Source organism: Bombina bombina, chromosome 3 (assembly GCF_027579735.1).
Source record: "Bombina bombina isolate aBomBom1 chromosome 3, aBomBom1.pri, whole genome shotgun sequence".
NCBI classification, from domain to species: Eukaryota; Metazoa; Chordata; class Amphibia; order Anura; family Bombinatoridae; genus Bombina; species Bombina bombina.
In genome coordinates this window covers 538,259,548-538,280,823 of record NC_069501.1, presented here as the reverse complement: position 1 = coordinate 538,280,823, position 21,276 = coordinate 538,259,548, and the positions used below count along the sequence as shown (strand labels likewise).

At 39.8% G+C, this 21,276-nt stretch overlaps 1 protein-coding gene across 1 annotated transcript in view; it reads right to left on the bottom strand.

Annotated features, from left to right (window-relative positions):
• Window positions 1-21,276, bottom strand: part of LOC128652423 (protein argonaute-3) — a 382,994-nt gene that overhangs the window by 172,844 nt on the left and 188,874 nt on the right. Inside the window, exons 7-10 of the mRNA XM_053705360.1 lie at window positions 20,739-20,873; window positions 18,022-18,109; window positions 1,873-2,020; window positions 145-264 (exon numbers count right to left, since the gene is read on the bottom strand). Coding sequence (XP_053561335.1) covers window positions 145-264; window positions 1,873-2,020; window positions 18,022-18,109; window positions 20,739-20,873 — 491 coding nt within the window. The remainder of the gene's footprint in view (window positions 1-144; window positions 265-1,872; window positions 2,021-18,021; window positions 18,110-20,738; window positions 20,874-21,276) is intronic.

Below are 21,276 nucleotides of genomic sequence, written 5' to 3'. Positions count from 1 at the left end.
AAAAACAAAACCCACCCAAAAAACCTTAAAGAAAATTTGATAATAGGAGTAAATTAGAAAGTTGCTTAAAATTGCATGCTCTATCTGAATCACAAAAGAAAACATTTGGGTTCAGTGTCCCTTTAAGTTGCATTTTGCACTCACCAGCCTGCTGATCTCTTCTTGCCTGTCCGGGGCAGACCTGGCTGTAGCTTTGATCATAGTGGAGGTCTGATTGTCAGTCAGCTTCTTTATGCATCGCTGGCCGGCCACAATATTACAAACCTGTAGATAAACAAGCAGAAAACCAATATAATTTGTTCTGTAAAACCTGTCAAGTGGTATCATTGAATCCAATGTGCAACCCACAAGCAGTTTTAATTAAAGAAATAAGCTTGTAGTTTTTGGATTCCAGTTATCTCCATATATTCTTCATTATTTAACAAATCTCTAGATCAGATTGACTCAATGCATTTTACAGGTCAGGTTGTCAAACATTAGCTTTAACACAATAAAAATGAATACTTTTCTAGTCTCTAGCTGACCCTGTGACGCACTAGCACCAGAACTTGCTTTCTGGATATGCTATCTGCTATCGTTTTAACATGAATGTCACTTTAAGCTAAGATTAGCTATTATTAAATGTTTTCAATGTTTGTTGCACAAATTATCATTAAATCAATTTATGTAAAATTATGCAATTCATTTGAACTTTGGCTAGCTAAAGTCATATTTATAAATAACAGAAAATGTTGTAATACAGCAAAATATTACACTGGCTACTTCATTATGGCACCCGGCTGGCAACATTTTCTGTAAAGAAAACAGGTTTTACTATCCCTTTAATTCCTTTTTTTTCTCAAGGCTGTGCATTTAAAATGTGCTTTATTATAAATATTACGATATCTAGCATGTAATCCCAATTTATTTGTCCCCGATTATCTGTGTTGAAATACGGAATGTAAAATATATTAAGTATTTTACCATGGTCTTATGTTGTACAGAATTATATAGTAAAAATTATCATTGATATATAATAGTGTGGCCTGTGTATTAAAGGGACATAAAACCCAATTTTTTTTTCTTTCCTTATTCAGATAGAGAATACAATTTTAAAAATGTTTCCAAGTTACTTCTATTATGAAATGTATTATTCTTTGTTGAAGAGCTATCTAGATAGGTAGCGTGCACGTGCCTGAAGCACTACATCACAGGAAATAGTGCTGCCATCTAAGTGCTCTTTCTAATGTATACATTTTTTTTCAAAACTGCTGCCATAAAGTGCTGAAGACATGTGCACACTCCTGAGCTTAATTCCATGCTTTCCAACAAAAGATAATAAGAAAACAAAGAACATTTTATAATATAAGTAAATAAGTAGAACGTTGTTTAAAACTGTATGTTCTATATGAATAATGAAAGAAAACGTTTGGGTTTTATGCCCCTTTAATGTTTTTCTCACCTATAAAGTTTGATGAATGTTATGCAATTAATAGTGAAGTGTATTAATTACTATATTGTTACAGTAGCTATCATTTCCTTATTGACTGAAACTTCCTGAAGAGAGAGTGCCATGTGTCCTTACTCAGGTTAATTAATTATAACAGAAAATGTAACAATATTGTAACATATTACACTGTCCCCACCTGGCTACTTTATAATGTCACATGACAGGCAAACATATCAGTGGAGAGCATTGTTTTTTTTTTTTTTTTTTTTTTTTTTTTTTTTTTTTTTTTTGAAATTCAAAGAAGTTGTTATTGCATTGTATTTTTATTATGCACTTGTTAATTATTTCATTGTACTGCATTAAGCAGTCCTTTAACCCATTGAATACAAAACGAGAGCATTGTTTTTAATAAACAAATGACCTATCTAGACACATGTACTTACTTCTAGAGGCAGGTATGTGTGTTTCTGCTCCTGTCCAACTTGTAGACAGGGTAAATGAGGATACTTCAGCTGAAGGTTGTACTTCTCCCTGAAGTACTGAGCAACCGTCCTTTCCACAGTCTGCCCATTCTCCAACTGAAGAGGAAAACTAAGACAAAATGCAAAAATGTACCAACGATAAGTTTATATAGAGATTAAAAGATTCACATAATCAGGGATATACAGAATCACTCAGCCTGTACAAGATCTTGCAGTTGAACTGAGACAAGATTTGATAATTACAAATTACTGAGTGGCACCCCAGCAAGTTGCAATATTCACTGAGAGTGTGAGTGCTATGTCCTCCTGCCTTGTGTATATATAATAATAATAAATAATGTAACTTTAATGTATCTTGCACTCACTGCTCCAATGCACAAATTCTTTATATATAAGCCTTGGGGATGCAATATTGGTCTTGAAAAAAACAAAATTTATGCTTACCTGATAAAATTCTTTCTTTCCGGGCATGGAGAGTCCATGACTTTGACAAATTACTAGTGAGATATTAAACTCCTGGCCAGTATGAGGATGCAAAGAGCACCCCAGCAGAGCTGTTGAGTGTCACTTCCCTTACCCATAACCCCTAGTCATTCGGTCGAAGGGAAATAGAAAAAGAAGATAACACAAGGGTATAGAGTTGCCTAAGGTTTCAACAAAAAAACGGCTGAATTAAATTTAAATAAGGGCGGGGTCGTGGACTCTCCATGCGTGGAAAGAAAGATTTATCAGGTGAGCATAAATTTTGTTTTCTTTCCTATGGCATAGAGAGTCTACGACTTCATTCCAATTACTAGTGGGAACCAATACCCAAGCTAGAGGACACAGAATGAAAAGGGAGGGAGAACAAGACAGGCAGACCTAAACAGGAGGCACCACCGATTGAAGAACTTTTTCTCCCAAAAGAAGCCTCAGCCGAGGCAAAAATATCAAATTTGAAGAATTTGGAAAAGGTATGCAAAGAGGACCATGTTGCTGCCTTGCAAATTTGCTCCACAGAAGTTTCATTCTTGAAAGCCCAGGAAGAGGAGACAGTCCTAGTGGAATGAGCCGTAATTCTCTCAGGAGGCTGTTGTCCAGCTGTCTCATAAGCTAACCGGATAACACAATCAAAAGGGAAAGGGTAGTAGACGTTGCCTTCTGACCCTTATGCTAAGATTGCCGAAATCCTTAAGTTGCTTGAAGGTAAAATTTTAGAGCACCTACAACATCCAGGTTATGCAAAATGTGTTCCTTATGGGAAGAATGATTGTGACAAAAAGAAGGAACAACAATTTCCTGATTAATATTGCGATCCGACACTACCTTAGGGAAAAAAAAACAGCTTAGTACGAAGGACCGCCTTTACCGCATGAAAAATAAGGTAAGGGGAATCACTCTACAGAGCCGAAAGCTCAGAAACTCTGCGAGCAGAAGAAATAGCAAGAAGAAACAAAAACCTTCCAAGATAACAATTTAATATAAACAGAATGCATCGGCTCAAACAGAGTAAGCTGCAAGGTTAAGGCTCCAAGGAGGAGCAAAAGGTTTAAACACAGGCCTGATTCTGACCAGGGCCTGGACAAAAGATTGGCCATCTGGCAAATCTGCCAGACGTTTGTGCAAAAGAATAGACAGTGCAGAAATCTGACCCTTCAGAGTACTGACTGACAAACCTTTCTCCAGGCCATCCTGATGAAAAGATAAAATTCGGGGGATCCTCACCCGACTCCAAGAAAAACCCTTAGATTCGCACCAATAAAGGTATTTACACCATACCTTATGATAAATCTTACGGGTAACAGGTTTACGAGCCTGAAGCACGGTATCAATGACCGCCTCAGAAAAACAACACCTAGCTAAAACTAGGTGTTCAATCTCCAAGCAGTCAGTTTCAGAGAATCTAGATTTGGATGGAGGAAGGGACCCTGAAGTAGTAGGTCCTTCCGCAGAGGTAACCTCCAAGGTGGAAGAGATGACATCTTCACCAGATCCGCAAACCAGATCCTGCGAGGCCATGCTGGAGCTATTAAAATCACAGATGCTCTCTCTTGCTTGAAATGAGAAATGACTTGTGGAAGGAGAGCAAACGGAGGAAACATGTATGCCAGAGAAAAGTTCCAAGGAACCACCAGAGCGTCTATCAGATTGGCCTGAAGATCTCTTGACCTTTAACCGTACCTTGGAAGCTTGGCGTTTTGACGAGACGCCATCAGATCCAACTCCGGAACCCCCACCTGAGGGTTATCTTTGAGAACACCTCCAGATTGAGAGCCCACCCCCTGGGATGAAAGGTCTGACTGCTCAGAAAATCTGCCTCCCAGTTGTCCACCCCTGGAATGTGGATGGCAGATAGACAATCGTGAGCTTCCGCCCACTGCAGAATGCCAATCACCTCCTTCATAGCTAAGGAACTCCGAGTTCCTCCCTGGTGGTTGAATTAAGCCACTAAGGTGATGTAGTCAGACTGGAATCTGATAAACCAGACTAAAGATAATTGAGGCCAAACTGTCAAGGCATTGAAGATTGCTCTCAACTCTAAGATGTTTATGGGAAGAGAAGACTCCTCCCGAGTCCACAGGCCCTGAGCTTTTAATGAGCCCAAAACTGCTTCCCAGCCTAACAGGAAGGTCTCAGGAAGAATGTGCCCAGAGACAGATGGTCCTGTGAAATCCACCACGAGAGAGAGTCTCTTATTAGGGGATCCAGATCTATCCTCTGCGAGAGATCTGAGTGGTCTCCGTTCCATTGACTGAGCACGCATAACTGCAGAGGTCTGAGATGGAACCAAGCAAAAGGAATAATATCCATGGAAGCTACCATCAGACCAATCACCTCCATGCATTGAGCCAATGATGGGCGAACAGAAGACTGGAGAGAAAGGCATGAAGCAAGAAGTTTGGATTTTCTGACATTCGGCAGAAAAATTTTCATGGATATAGAATCTATAATTGTTCCCAAGAAACACACCCTTGTGTCTGGTACTAAGGAACTTTTTTCCAGATTCACTTTTCACCCGTGGGAACGTAGAATAGACAACAACATGTCTGTATTAGATTTTGCTAGTTGAAAACATGACACTTGAACCAAGATGTCTTCCAGGTAAGGTGCCACCGCTATTCCCTGAGAGCTGACCACAGCCAAGAGAGCCCCCAGAACTTTTGTGAATATTCTGGGAGCCGTAGCAAGACCAAAAGGAAGGGCAACAAACTGGAAGTGCTTGTCCAGGAAAGCAAACCTCAGAAACTGATGATGATCCCTGTGAATGGGAACATGAAGATACACGTCCTCCAGATCTATGGTCGTCATGAATTGACCTTCCTGAACCATGGAAGAATGGAACAAATAGTCTCCATTTTGAAGGACGGAACTCTGAGGAATTTGTGGAGACTCTTTAGGTATAAAATGGGACGGAAAGTTCCCTCTTTCTTTGGAACCACAAAAAGATTTGAATAGAATCCTAGACCCTGTTCCTCTACGGGAACCGGGACAATCCCCCCCAGGGAAGATAGGTCCTTTACGCAGGTTAAGGCCTCTCTCCTTACCTGGTTTGCAGATAGTCTTGATAGGATAAATCTGCGCCTGGGAGGACAGATTTTGAATCCTATCCTGTACCCCTGGGATACTATAGCCACGACCCAAGGGTCAGGGACATTGTGTATCCAAGCTTGTCCTGAGGTAGGAAAGATCCTTTCCCTCCCGTTATTTTGGAAATGATCTCAGCTAGACCAGGACCAAATAAAGTCTTACTCTTATAAGGTAAAGATAGGAGCTTGGACTTGGAAGTTACATCTGCCGACCAAGATTTTAACCACAGAGCTCTGCAAACTAGCACAGCAAAGCTAGACATCTTGGCTCCTAGTCTAATCACTTGGATATTGGCATCACAGATAAAAGTATTAGCCAGTTTAAAGGGACAACAAAACATCCTGGAAATAGGAACAAAAAAGAGGCGCCCAATAGGATAATAACGTTAAGGCCAATAATACAACTGTAGAGTACTCCTATATACTCACAAAATAAGTTGCACATCCAGTGCAATAATCAGAAAACCGATGCTTCAGAGCCGCTCGTCTGACTCGGTCTCCTCTGGAACGGGTAGCACACTCGTCTCGCAGGCAGTTTCCTCCAAGCGTCTGCCAAACCAATCCAAGATGGACCAGAAGGAAAAGATCCAAATATCTTTGCAGATGTATTCCGATGTAAATGATGTTCGTTGTGGGGGTCAATGTAGGTTGCTCTGGTGAGTTGTTTTTTTGAAGATGCCTTTAATTATAATATTGTAAGAATGGTGAGATATAGTGGGAAGATGCCAGGTGGATTATTGCGGGCTGCCCCTCACGCAGCATGATGATGTGATATGAAAGTGAGGGGCAGCCCGCAATAATCCACCTGGCATCTTACCACTATATCTCACCATTCTTACAATATTATAATTAAAGCCATCTTCATATCTTCAAAAAAACCTCACCAGTGCAACCTACATTGACCCCTACAAAGAACATCATTTACATTCAAATACATCTGCAAAGATATTTGAATCTTTTCCTTCTGGTCCGTCTTGGATTGGTTTAGCAGACGCTTGGAGGACACTGCCTGCGAGTCGAGAGTGCTGCCCGTTCCAGAGGAGACCGAGTCAGCCGAGCGGCTCTGAAGCTTCGGTTTGCTGATTATTGCACTGGATGTGCAACTCATTTTGCGAGTATATAGGAGTATGCTACAGTTGTGTTATTGGCCTTAACGTTATTATCCTATTGGGCGCCTCTTTTTGTTCCTATTTCCAGGATGTTTTGCTGCTTCTGATCCATTTTTTTAAGAGAGCTGCCCCGTTGCGTGAACACTGCTCTTCCACATCGTTGTGTGAACACCGGTCTTCTATAGAGAACCTGTAATTATACCACCAAACCATCACCTTGTTTTTTCTTTTGATCAACTTTTGCATCCAAGTTATCAAGTTTCACATTATATCAAACTGGACACGTGTTTGGACACTTTTTTATTATATATGGACACATTTATGAATTATTCACTAAAGTAAGAATTGGATGGATTTTATTATCTCATATAGAGCCATGAATTATTCACTCATATTAAATTATCAATTATTTTATTAATTATATATATTTTTTATTTTTGTATTGATTTTCACGTTAGTTGGCGCACCCTTTTATCACTTTGTTTGGTTTGTGTATATATACAGTTTAAAGGGACACTGAACCCAAATTTTTTCTTTCGTGATTCAGATAGAGGATGCAATTTTAAGCAACTTTGTAATTTACTCCTATTATCAAATTTTCTTCATTCCCTTGGACAGATAGCGCAGCATGCTTCATTCCGGACAGATAGCGCAGCATTCTAAGGCACTGTGTCTGAGCTCTGTAGTAACCCAAGCGTTGCAGGTTCGATCCCCGGTGAGATCCACTGAGCCTTTCATCCTTCAGAGGTTGATAAAATGAGCAGCGCCTTGAGACCCTTACGGGTAATTAGTCGCGTTTTACAAGTACCCAATACATACATATATTTATTTAAAATGCAAAAATGTAAGTTTAGATGCCGGCCCATTTTTGGTGAACAACCTGGGTTGTTCTTGCTGATGGATGAATAAATTCACCCACCAATAAACAAGTGCTGTCTAGAGTCCTAAACCAAAAAATATATTGCTCCTTAGCTTAGATGCCTTCTTTTTCAAATAAAGATAGCAAGAGAACAAAGAAAAATTGATAATATGAGTAAATTAGAAAGTTGCATGCTCTATCCGAATCACAAAAGAAAAAAACATAATTTATGCTTACCTGATAAATTCCTTTCTTCTGTTGTGTGATCAGTCCACGGGTCATCATTACTTCTGGGATACAACTCCTCCCCAACAGGAAATGCAAGAGGACTCACCCAGCAGAGCCGACATAGCTCCTCCCCTCTACGTCAGTCCCAGTCATTCGACCAAGAATCAACGAGAAAGGAGTAACCAAGGGTGAAGTGGTGACTGGAGAATAATTTAAAAGATATTTACCTGCCTTAAAAACAGGGCGGGCCGTGGACTGATCACACAACAGAAGAAAGGAATTTATCAGGTAAGCATAAATTATGTTTTCTTCTGTTATGTGTGATCAGTCCACGGGTCATCATTACTTCTGGGATACCAATACCAAAGCAAAAGTACACGGATGACGGGAGGGATAGGCAGGCTCATTATACAGAAGGAACCACTGCCTGAAGAACCTTTCTCCCAAAAATAGCCTCCGAAGAAGCAAAAGTGTCAAATTTGTAAAATTTGGAAAAAGTATGAAGCGAAGACCAAGTTGCAGCCTTGCAAATCTGTTCAACAGAGGCCTCATTCTTAAAGGCCCAAGTGGAAGCCACAGCTCTAGTGGAGTGAGCTGTAATTCTTTCAGGAGGCTGCTGTCCAGCAGTCTCATAGGCTAAACGTATTATGCTACGAAGCCAAAACGAGAGAGAGGTAGTAGAAGCTTTTTGACCTCTCCTCTGTCCAGAATAAACGACAAACAGGGAAGAAGTTTGGCGAAAATCTTTAGTTGCCTGCAAGTAGAACTTGAGGACACGAACTACATCCAGATTGTGTAGAAGACGTTCCTTCTTTGAAGAAGGATTTGGACACAAGGATGGAACGACAATCTCTTGATTGATATTCCTGTTAGTAACTACCTTAGGTAAGAACCCAGGTTTAGTACGCAGAACTACCTTATCTGAGTGAAAAATCAGATAAGGAGAATCACAATGTAATGCTGATAACTCAGAGACTCTTCGAGCCGAGGAAATAGCCATTAAAAACAGAACTTTCCAAGATAACAATTTTATATCAATGGAATGAAGGGGTTCAAATGGAACACCTTGTAAAACGTTAAGAACTAAGTTTAAACTCCATGGCGGAGCAACGGCTTTAAACACAGGCTTGATCCTAGCTAAAGCCTGACAAAAGGCCTGGATGTCTGGATTTTCTGACAGACGCCTGTGTAACAAGATGGACAGAGCTGAAATCTGTCCCTTTAATGAACTAACCGATAAACCCTTTTCTAAACCTTCTTGTAGAAAAGACAATATCCTAGGGATCCTAACCTTACTCCAGGAGTAACGTTTGGATTCGCACCAGTATAGGTATTTGCGCCATATTTTATGGTAAATCTTTCTGGTAACAGGCTTCCTAGCCTGGATCAGGGTATCAATAACCGACTCAGAAAAACCACGCTTTGATAAAATCAAGCGTTCAATTTCCAAGCAGTCAGTTTCAGAGAAGTTAGATTTTGATGTTTGAATGGACCCTGTATCAGAAGGTCCTGTCTTAGAGGTAGAGACCAAGGTGGACAGGATGACATGTCCACTAGATCTGCATACCAAGTCCTGCGTGGCCATGCAGGCGCTATTAGAATCACTGATGCTCTCTCCTGTTTGATTTTCGCAATCAATCGAGGAAGCAGCGGGAAGGGTGGAAACACATAAGCCGTCCCGAAGTTCCAAGGTGCTGTCAAAGCATCTATCAGAACCGCTCCCGGATCCCTGGATCTGGACCCGTAGTGAGGAAGTTTGGCGTTCTGGCGAGACGCCATGAGATCTATCTCTGGTTTGCCCCAACGTCGAAGTATTTGGGCAAAGATCTCCGAATGAAGTTCCCACTCTCCCGGATGAAAAGTCTGGCGACTCAAGAAATCCGCCTCCCAGTTCTCCACTCCCGGGATGTGGATTGCTGACAGGTGGCAAGAGTGAGACTCTGCCCAGCGAATTATCTTTGATACTTCCATCATTGCTAGGGAGCTTCTTGTCCCTCCCTGATGGTTGATGTAAGCTACAGTCGTGATATTGTCCGACTGAAACCTGATGAACCCCTGAGTTGTTAATTGGGGCCAAGCCAGAAGGGCATTGAGAACTGCCCTCAATTCCAGAATGTTTATTGGAAGGAGACTCTCCTCCTGATTCCATAATCCCTGAGTCTTCAGAGAATTCCAGACAGCGCCCCAACCTAGCAGGCTGGCGTCTGTTGTTACGATTGTCCAGTCTGGCCTGCTGAATGGCATCCCCCTGGACAGGTGTGGCCGATAAAGCCACCATAGAAGAGAATTTCTGGTCTCTTGATTCAGATTCAGGGTAGGGGACAAATCTGAGTAATCCCCATTCCACTGACTTAGCATGCACAATTGCAGCGGTCTGAGGTGTAGGCGTGCAAAAGGTACTATGTCCATTGCCGCTACCATTAAGCCGATCACCTCCATGCATTGAGCTACTGACGGGTGTTGAATGGAATGAAGGACACGGCATGCCTCTTGAAGCTTTGTTAACCTGTCTTCTGTCAGGTAAATCTTCATTTCTACAGAATCTATAAGAGTCCCCAATAATGGAACTTTTGTGAGAGGAAAAAGAGAACTCTTCTTTTCGTTCACTTTCCATTCATGCGACCTTAGAAATGCCAGAACTAACTCTGTATGAGACTTGGCAGTTTGAAAGCTTGAAGCTTGTATTAGAATGTCGTCTAGGTACGGAGCTACCGAAATCCCTCGCGGTCTTAGTACCGCCAGAAGGGCACCCAGAACCTTTGTGAAGATTCTTGGGGCCGTAGCCAATCCGAATGGAAGAGCTACAAACTGGTAGTGCCTGTCTAGGAAGGCAAACCGTAGATACCGTTGATGATCTTTGTGAATCGGTATGTGAAGGTAAGCATCTTTTAAATCCACTGTGGTCATGTACTGACCCCTTTGGATCATAGGTAAGATTGTCCGAATAGTTTCCATTTTGAACGATGGAACTCTTAGGAATTTGTTTAGAATCTTTAAATCTAAGATTGGCCTGAAAGTTCCCTCTTTTTTTGGGAACCACAAACAGGTTTGAGTAGAACCCTTGTCCTTGTTCCGACCGCGAAACTGGATGGATCACTCCCATTAATAACAGATCTTGTACACAGCGTAGAAACGCTTCTTTCTTTATCTGGTTTGTTGACAACCTTGACAGATGAAATCTCCCTTTTGGGGGAGATAATTTGAAGTCTAGAAGGTATCCCTGAGATATGATCTCCAGCGCCCAGGGATCCTGAACATCTCTTGCCCAGGCCTGGGCAAAGAGAGAAAGTCTGCCCCCCACTAGATCCGGTCCCGGATCGGGGGCTCTCGGTTCATGCTGTCTTTGGGGCAGCAGCAGGTTTCCTGGCCTGTTTGCCCTTATTCCAGGACTGGTTAGGTTTCCAGCCTTGCCTGTAACGAGCAACAGCTCCTTCCTGTTTTGGTGCAGTGGAGGTTGACGCTGCTCCTGTTTTGAAATTCCGAAAGGGACGAAAATTAGACTGTTTAGCCTTAGCTTTGGCTTTGTCTTGAGGTAGGGCGTGGCCCTTACCTCCTGTAATGTCAGCGATAATTTCTTTCAAACCGGGCCCAAATAAAGACTGCCCCTTGAAAGGTATATTAAGTAATTTGGACTTAGAAGTAACATCAGCTGACCAGGATTTTAGCCACAGTGCTCTACGTGCCTGTATGGCGAATCCAGAGTTCTTAGCCGTAAGTTTGTTAAATGTACTACGGCCTCCGAAATGAATGAATTAGCTAGTTTAAGGACTCTAAGCCTGTCCATAATGTCGTCTAGCGTAGATGAACTAAGGTTCTCTTCCAGAGACTCAATCCAAAATGCTGCCGCAGCCGTAATCGGCGCGATACATGCAAGGGGTTGCAATATAAAACCTTGTTGAACAAACATTTTCTTAAGGTAACCCTCTAATTTTTTATCCATTGGATCTGAAAAAGCACAGCTATCCTCCACCGGGATAGTGGTACGCTTAGCTAAAGTAGAAACTGCTCCCTCCACCTTAGGGACCGTTTGCCATAAGTCCCGAGTGGTGGCGTCTATTGGAAACATCTTTCTAAATATTGGAGGGGGTGAGAACGGCACACCGGGTCTATCCCACTCCTTAGTAACAATTTCAGTTAATCTCTTAGGTATAGGAAAAACGTCAGTACTCGCCGGTACCGCAAAGTATTTATCCAACCTACACAGTTTCTCTGGTATTGCAACGGTGTTACAATCATTGAGAGCTGCTAAGACCTCCCCTAGTAATACACGGAGGTTCTCCAATTTAAATTTAAAATTTGAAATATCTGAATCCAATCTGTTTGGATCAGAACCGTCACCCACAGAATGAAGCTCTCCGTCCTCATGCTCTGCAAGCTGTGACGCAGTATCAGACATGGCCCTAGTGTTGTCAGCGCACTCTGTTCTCACCCCAGAGTGATCACGCTTGCCTCTTAGTTCTGGTAATTTAGACAAAACTTCAGTCATAACAGTAGCCATATCATGTAATGTTATCTGTAATGGCCGCCCAGATGTATTAGGCGCCATAATATCACGCACCTCCCGGGCGGGAGATGCAGGTACTGCCGCGTGAGGCGAGTTAGTCGGCATAACTCTCCCCTCGCAGTTTGGTGAAATTTGTTCACATTGTACAGATTGACTTTTATTTAAAGTAGCATCAATACAGTTAGTACATAAATTTCTATTGGGCTCCACCTTGGCATTGGAACAAATGACACAGATATCTTCCTCTGAGTCAGACATGTTTAACACACTAGCAATAACTTGCAACCTGGTTATAATCTTTTTTAGCAAAAACGTACTGTGCCTCAAAGAGGTACTTAAACGATTAAATGACAGTTGAGATAATGAACTGAAAAACAGTTATAGCATCAACTTTAAAATAACACAACTTTTAGCAAAGGTTTGTTCCCATTAGTAAATAACAATAACTAAATTTGACATAAAAAATTATAGAGTAACGTTTTTATTCACAGTCAATATAAAATTCTAACAGCTCTGCTGAGAGAATGTACCTCCCTTCAAAGAAGTTTGAAGACCCCTGAGATCTGTCAGTGAACCGGATCATGCAGGAAATATAATAGTAGCTGACTGGAAATTTTTGATGCGTAGCAAAAGAGCGCCAAAAACGGCCTCTCCCTCTCACACACAGCAGTGAGGAGAAACGAAACTGTCACAATTTAAAGCAGACAACTGCCAAGTGGAAAATAATGCCCAAACATTTATTCACTCAGTACCTCAGCAATGTAAACGATTCTACATTCCAGCAAAAACGTTTAACATGATAATATTTATTAAAAGGATTAGTGACCTTTAACAGAGTAGTTCCGGTGAAATACCATTCCCAGAATACTGAAGTGTATACATACATGTCATTATAACGGTATAGCAGGATTTTCTCATCAATTCCATTCAGAAAATAAAAACTGCTACATACCTCAATGCAGATTCCTCTGCCCGCTGTCCCCTGATCTGAAGCCTTTACCTCCCTCAGATGGCCGAGAACAGCAATATGATCTTAACTACTCCGGTTAAAATCATAGTAAAAAACTCTGGTAGATTCTTCTTCAAACTCTGCCAGAGAAGTAATAACACGCTCCGGTGCTATTGTAAAATAACAAACTTTTGATTGAAGTCATAAAAACTAAGTATAATCACCATAGTCCTCTCACACATCCTATCTAGTCGTTGGGTGCAAGAGAATGACTGGGACTGACGTAGAGGGGAGGAGCTATGTCGGCTCTGCTGGGTGAGTCCTCTTGCATTTCCTGTTGGGGAGGAGTTGTATCCCAGAAGTAATGATGACCCGTGGACTGATCACACATAACAGAAGAAAATTGGGTTCAGTGTCCCTTTAAGAGCCTTGATCCGATCCTGGATCTCCTTTATAGTAGTCTCTTCTAAAGGTCAGACAAGGCATAGCACAAATAAGATGCAGCCCCTGCAACCGTAGCAATACTAGCAGCAGGTTGCCACTGTAATCCCTGATGAATGTACAACTTTTTTAAGTAAGCCTCTAGCTTCTTATCCATGGGATCCTTGAAAGAACAACTATCCTCAAGATAGTAGTTCTCTTGGCTACAGTAGAGATAGCACCCTCAACCTTGGGCACTATACGCCAAGAGTCACGTATAGAGTCAGCAACAGGAAACATCTTTTTAAAAACAGGGGACGGGGGAAAAGGAATCACTGGTTTGTCCCATTCCTGAGCTATAATCTCAGACATACGGTCTGTAACTGGAAAAACTTCCACAGATGAAGGAACATTTATTAGACTTTTTAGGGTTGATAGCGACAGATGACTCAAGAGTCGTCCAAAGTAGCAAGGACTTCCTTTAAAAGTAAACAAAGGTGTTCTAGTTTAAATCTAAAATTAACCTCCTCAGATTCTGCAGAATTTTCCCCAATGAAGTCAGAGTCTGATATCTCACCCTCAGAAGCCACCAAGGTATCTTCTTCATGAGACATTTGGAAAAGGTTGACCAACACAGATTTAGTGGGGTCAGAAACCTTACTGGCAGAGAAAGTTTTAGATTTTCTTTTACACTTGCCTGAGGCAGGGAAAGCTGATAAAGAAAAATCTCCTGGTAAATAAATACCCCCAGGAGGATGTTGAGAGGAACCACAGGGCACTGCACGTGGAACTTGCAAGGTCTGGGACGTTTGCACAACATTATCCTGAGAGATATTTGGCTCAGAAGGGTGTAATTTATTCTTAAACTTTAAGGTCTTAGATAAACAAGAGGAACAAAATTGCACAGGAGGGACAATGATAGCCTCCAAACAAATTAAGCCCTTTTCAAAAGCAACAGCATCATGATCTGTGCTAATGCTTGTCCTAATTGATCCCAATAATATATAACAAACACCTCCCTTGTCAGTGCAATAAAAAAGTTACCAGTAACGTTTTCAGATATTAAAGATAAAGCAAGTTTGCCACCTCTATAACCTCAGACTAACTGAGGCGTCTTACCATACCGGACCAGGAGGCACCACTAGTAATCATAGGAAGTCTCCTCTGTACAGCTAGAGAACTTTCCCCTCATGTAACTATGATCCGATCGTTAAACCAGCAGCCGCATACAGCAATCACTCACAGCATTAAACTCCGCTATTCAAATGAAGTCGGAAGAGCGGAGAGTCACGTGAGCGGACCAAAGGGGAAAAAAAAGGTGCCACATCAAAAGTGCGCATTTCTGAGGGAGATTGTTACACTAACAAAATAGCAAGTAACTGTCTTTCCCCTCTTCTAACGTCCCGTGTAAAAAAGCTGACCAATAAAGACTATAAACTCCTCACTAGGAGTACTAATGCCAGTTAACCCTTGAGCCTGTCTCAATCCCTTCATGCTGCACATAAGGGAAAATCCATAATGTCCCTTGACATCATTAACCCCTTATGTCCACAAATAGCCTGCAGAGCTGCCCATATACATGACCCCCTTTTAAAAGGAGATATTTGAGTCCCAAATAAAGATCCACTTGAAGAGTTAACACCAAAATGCAAGCCCTCAGTACCTAGAAGGCAATATGCACTTACCTGCGGACCCAGCTGCAGGGCAGGAACAGCGTCTTAGGTGTAACAGATACACCACCTCTGTCAGGGAACTGGAGACAAAAGAAAAAAAAAAAAGAGTATCCAACAGTGGTTTTCTACTGAGGGGTAGCAATGCTAAAAGCCACCATTACTCTTACTAAAGAGATTGACATGGACACAGCTAGACCCCAATCCTTGCTTGCAGGGAAACGTACCCATTAAAGGATTAAAAATCTTCAGACACCATCTTCGCACATCCTCCCTTCACAGAGGAAAAGAGAATGACTGGGGGTTATGGGTAAGAGAAGTGACACTTAAAGGGACACTGAACCCAATTTTTTTCATCCGTGATTCAGATAGAGCATGCAATTTTAAGCAACTTTCTAATTTACTCCTGTTATCATTTTTTCTTTGTTCTCTTGAGATCTTTATTTGAAAAAGAAGGCATCTAAGCTTTTTTTTTTTTTTTTTTTTTTTTTTTTTGGTTCAGTACTATGGACAGCACTTTTTATTGGTGGATGAATTTATCCATCAATCAGCAAGAACAACCCAGGTTGTTCACCAAAAATGGGCCGGCATCTAAACTTACATTCTTGCATTTCAAATAAAGATACCAAGAGAATGAAGAAAATTTGATAATAGGAGTAAATTAGAAAGTTGCTTAAAATTTCATGCTCTATCTGAATCACGAAAGAAAAAAAATTTGGGTTCAGTGTCCTTTTAACAGCTCTGCTGGGGTGCTCTTTGCATCCTCCTGCTGGCCAGGAGTTGAATATCCCACTAGTAATTGGAATGAAGTTGTGGACTCTCCATGCCCTAGGAAAGAAAGGCTTGTTAATCTTGTCAAAATGTTAACGACTAATTTTTGTATTTTGATGGCTGAATAAACTAATTTTTTGAAAATGAAAACCTTTGAGTACCTATATATGAGATATATATATATATATATTTAGAGAGAGAGAGAGAGAGAGAGAGAGAGAGAGAAAGAGAGAGACGCAGTATATATATATATGTATATATATATATATATATATATATATATATATATATATATATATATATATATATATAGTATATAGAGATAGATAGATATATTTATTTATTTACGTCTCAGTTCTTGTTCCCTCTAATTTAACATACAGGGGTTGGACAAAATAATGTGAACACTATTATTATTGGGGTTAAAATTATTTCTGTAGGCTACAATGAAAAAAGAAAAAATTGCAATTATCTTGTGTTTATATTTTCTATGTCTAGATTATCTAGGTTGTTTTCCAGTGTGGTACAGGCTGTGTTCAGCAGCAGTTGGTACAATCGACCGGTGAAATGGGTGACTTGTCAGACTTCCAGAGACAACAAATCGTGGCAGACCATTTAGCAGAAACACCTGTAACCATAACATCCGCATTGTTTAATGTTTCTCAATGGTTATCCCAGCATACACAAAGCATGGGAAGACTTCTTCAGAGAAGAAGAAGAATGGATGAAAAATGAAACTGAATGAGATGGACCATTGAACACTAACAAGGATTGTGTCCAAAGAACACAGAACTACTGCTGCAAAAGTCAATATCCACCATGAAGACCCTGTTTCCACAAAAACAGTCTGTGGAGAACTTCACAAAGTCAACATCAAGGGAAGAGCTAAATCTTTAATCAAAGAAACCAACAGTAAAATGCAAAAAAGATCATGAAACCTGGACAGCTGAAGACTGGAAATAAGTGATATTGTCCCATGAGCCATCATTTACGTTAATAACATCAGCTCAGGTTTGTGTATGGAAAACCCCCAAGGAAGCATACAACTTGGACTGTCTGGTTCCAACTGTCAAACATGAGGTGGATCTCTGATGATTAGGGTAGCCATATCTTGGTATTTGGCTGGTCCCATCATTACCCAAAATAGTTGAGTTACTGCCAATAAGTACTTGGACATTCTAGGTGATCAGGTGCATCCTATGGACCAAATGTTGTTTCCCAACAATCATGCTATTTTTCAAGATCACAATGCGCCTATAAACACAGCCAGAATAGTTTAGTCTTGGCTTGAGGAGCACCAAGATGAACTTCAACATCTGCTCTAGCCAGCTCAATCACCAGAACCACCACTGTGGGCAGTTTTTGAGAGCAGAGTGAGAAGCAGATTATCTCCTCCAAAATCTTTGAAGCAACTGGTAGATGTCCTGAACGAATGGTACAACATTCCACTGGAGACTATTTAAAAGTTGTATGAATCTATTCCCAAAAAATTGATTGCTGTTTTAAAAAGGCAAATGGTTGTCCAACACCGTATTAACAAAGAAATATTGCCTATTTCCCAGGTGTTCGTAATATTTGGCCCAACCCCTGTATCATCCTATTTAAAATTTTGTTAGCCATATCTTTAAAAAAAAGAAGCTATAATTCACATAAATGAGTGTAACTTGCTGATTGCTTTTTTGCCTGAAAACAATCTGAAGTAAAAATGGTTTCCTGCTGATGCATATAGATACATTATACTAATGCTGATTGGCTTTACTTCCTGCTAACAATCATTGGCTGATAGGTACAATAAGCATATCCAACTTATCAGGTAAACAACTGATTCTGGTGAATTATTTTAATTTAAAATGCTGATATTTTTTAAATGATGGTAGAAAAACTTTAAGTACAATGATGTTCTAACTTTCCCAAAAAAATACTATCTACAGCATACAGTTCTATATTTACTCCTCAGTTTGTCTGCAAGGGTATCACAGAGGCCTAGTAAGTATAAATATTCAAGGCAAGAGACACTGTAAAAGAAATTCTTACGTTTGATGGCTGGCAGGCCTCCTTGTCACATTACAAACACGGTATTTTCTTCTCATTGTTCCACAATGAGTCACTTCAACTTTCAGACCTGTGCCAAGCAGACAAGAAAGAGCAATAAAACACATACTTTAATAGACCCAGATTGCACTGTGCTAGCCAGCTGCCCCGTAGGCTCTCAACACAGACAAAAATATCACTCTTACGTATGGCATCAAATTTTGAGCTATAGTGTTCAAAACATGTTGAAATGCTATTAAAACAAACAGACTCTTCAAAATGTCTGACAATGCCATACTTTTTTTTCCTTCAGACATTTGTGTCTGTGTTTACCTGATAATTATTCAATTAGCATATATCTGTAACATTCTGTCAAATATTTTTTAAATTGGTAAATATTACCTTATCCCAAAATTTTCAAGTGAAAGAAAAACAATAGCAATCCCGTTAAAAGTGAAAGCAAAAAAATGTCAATCGCATTACATTTATAATTAAATAAAATTCACGGCAAAAAAAGAAGCATAATAAACTCCTAACTCTTAGACAATACCTAAGCACTACAGAGTGATGCCCTTCTATAATTTTATATATAATCATAATTCAGAGTAGCATTTTAACACCATAGAAACAACTGCTAGTCTTGCAATTCTTTGGCTTTAAACCCATCGCTGTTAAAACGAATTTACTGTAGAATACGATGCCTTAATGTTATCCAATGATTTTCCTTTAATATAGGTTTGTTTCTCTAGAACTTTAGCATGTAACATGCTTTGATACCCTACCACAAAAATAAAATAAACATTTAAAATCAGACTTATAAGCCGTATAGAGATTGAGATTGTAATTTTAAATGTTTATGTACTAAGTGTCACATATCTGCCCCTAATTGGCCTCAGCAGAGGTGATAACATACTGCAAAACAAATAAAGTTTTGCTTAACCCGTTCCCGCTGGGACTTATTTGTCAGAATTGTAGATAAATATGTTATATAGTGATTTCAATGATGGGATTGTGTCAGGGGAGAGTGTCTATGAGGCTAGGCACGCCCTCTTGCCCACAATCCCATTTACGAAGCGGCTATGGCTTAAGGACGTTCCATGCCGTCCTAACGGCGCTTAAGCCCAGCGCAGTTAGGACAGTATAGAAAGGGTTAAAAAAGAACAGTGGCAAGTCTTGTCTACTCCTAAGTGGCTCTTCCAAATATGTGATGGGGGATTTGGCTATTGAACAAATACAGCAAAAAAGGTGAAAATGTGTTTCAAATATCACACTCACCCAGGTACGACTGCAGAAAAATCTTGTTATTACGTGCTTACTCTCCCTTTAAGGAGCCAAAACCTACACACACTGCAAAATAAATTGTCTGGCACTTACTCTTGGGCAGAAATTGCCAAATGCTAAAAAAATAAATAAGAGGATTTGGTTTTTGGTTTGTGATTGCTCCCTAGTGGATTCTGCACCCAATCTGCTCTCGCTCTGTGTCAGAGGATGCACTGCCAGGTGTCTCTGAAAGCTCTGCCCAGGGCATGGCATATACAATTAGTCTAGTCTCTGAGTGCACGGCATTTCAAAGTGGAAATTTCCTGCAGCAATATAATAAATTATATATATATATATATATATATATATATATATATATATATATATATATATATATATATATATATATATATATATATATATATATATGTATGTATGAATGAAGAAAATGCCCTCTCTGGATTTATAAATTCAACAAACTTTACTACCTGACGTTTCAAGGTTTCATCCCTTCCTCAGACAGAAGGGTCGAAAACTTTGAAACGTCAGGTAGTAAAGTTTGTTGAATTTATAAATCCAGAGAGTGCATTTTCTTCAATTCATCTGTATTATTCCTGATGCACCCTGGTATCAATACTATTGTAAGTCTGTGAGAGTGCTGCATCCTCCAATTTATATATATATATATATATATATATATATATATATATATATATATAGATATATATATATATATATATATATACATACACATACAGAGAGAGAATATAACATAACCACTTCCTCCCTGCTGGGGTTGTCATGTTCCTAGTTCAAAGGAGAATTGCCTGGTATTTCGGGGCTGGACTGACCTTAACTGGCGGGATCAGACTGATATGCTTCAGGATAGTTTTCCAATGTAAAGGCACACTGGTCTAAAAGAGGCTGCTCCAGGTGGTAGATCACCAGAGAACTAGCTGATGAGCTGTTGTTCGTTCCTGTTAGAGCGCTTCTCTCTCTGTATGCATATATATATATATATATATATATATATATATATATATACACACATACATACACACACACACACACGTGTGTGTATGCGTGTGTTGGTGTGCATATATAAATATATACATATACAGTATATATCTATTTATAGCTATGTCTATATATAAAATAAACAACTTTAAAATTTACTAAATTAAATCACATTCCCACTTATATGTAGGTAATCGCCTATTTTATCAACCATTACCATGCGTTTTATAAAATATAAACGAGTACTAAGCAAGCTTCAGCTGTATGAATATATTAACTAAAGCTAAAAGTATACAGAAGGGCAGCTTATAGTTCAAATAGTTTAAAAACCATGAAAACATGCAGTTTTTCCTGGACATGATCAAGACTGCTTACAATGAAAAACAAGACAATGACTCACAGAATGAAGTTACTCACCAACTAGAACTGCAAAGTGTACTCACCCTTTATCTCTTTGGTGAATTTTACCCGGTGAGAATCGGTCAGAGGTCTCGGTTGTTCATCAATGTTATGAATATCCAAGACTTCACACATGAACTGGATAACGGGTTGTGCTTTGTAGAAGGCAGTGGCAGAAACTGAAAGGAAGTAAAAAAATTGCAGTTTATAGTTTATTAAAGGGCTGATCCCATAAAGACATACACAGAAGTTATTTTCATCATGATTATGATTTCAATTATATTGTAGTGGTATAAACTGAAGACCTTTTATCAGACCAAGCTAAAGATTTTGGGCTAGATTATGAGTGGAGGGCAAACACAAGCGATATTGGGTTTTCACAAATGTTTGCGCACAGGCTAAATATGTGCTTGTATTACGAGTTGAAAGTATATTTGATCGCTTGAGCACAATCATGATTTACACTAGAATGATTACCGCAACTAATTTATGAAAACAAATCATAAACAAGATGTCAAAATATGAAGGTTTCCAGAGGGCAGTCTATGTATTAAAAATGCAACCCCCCAAGCTTCAAAAAAT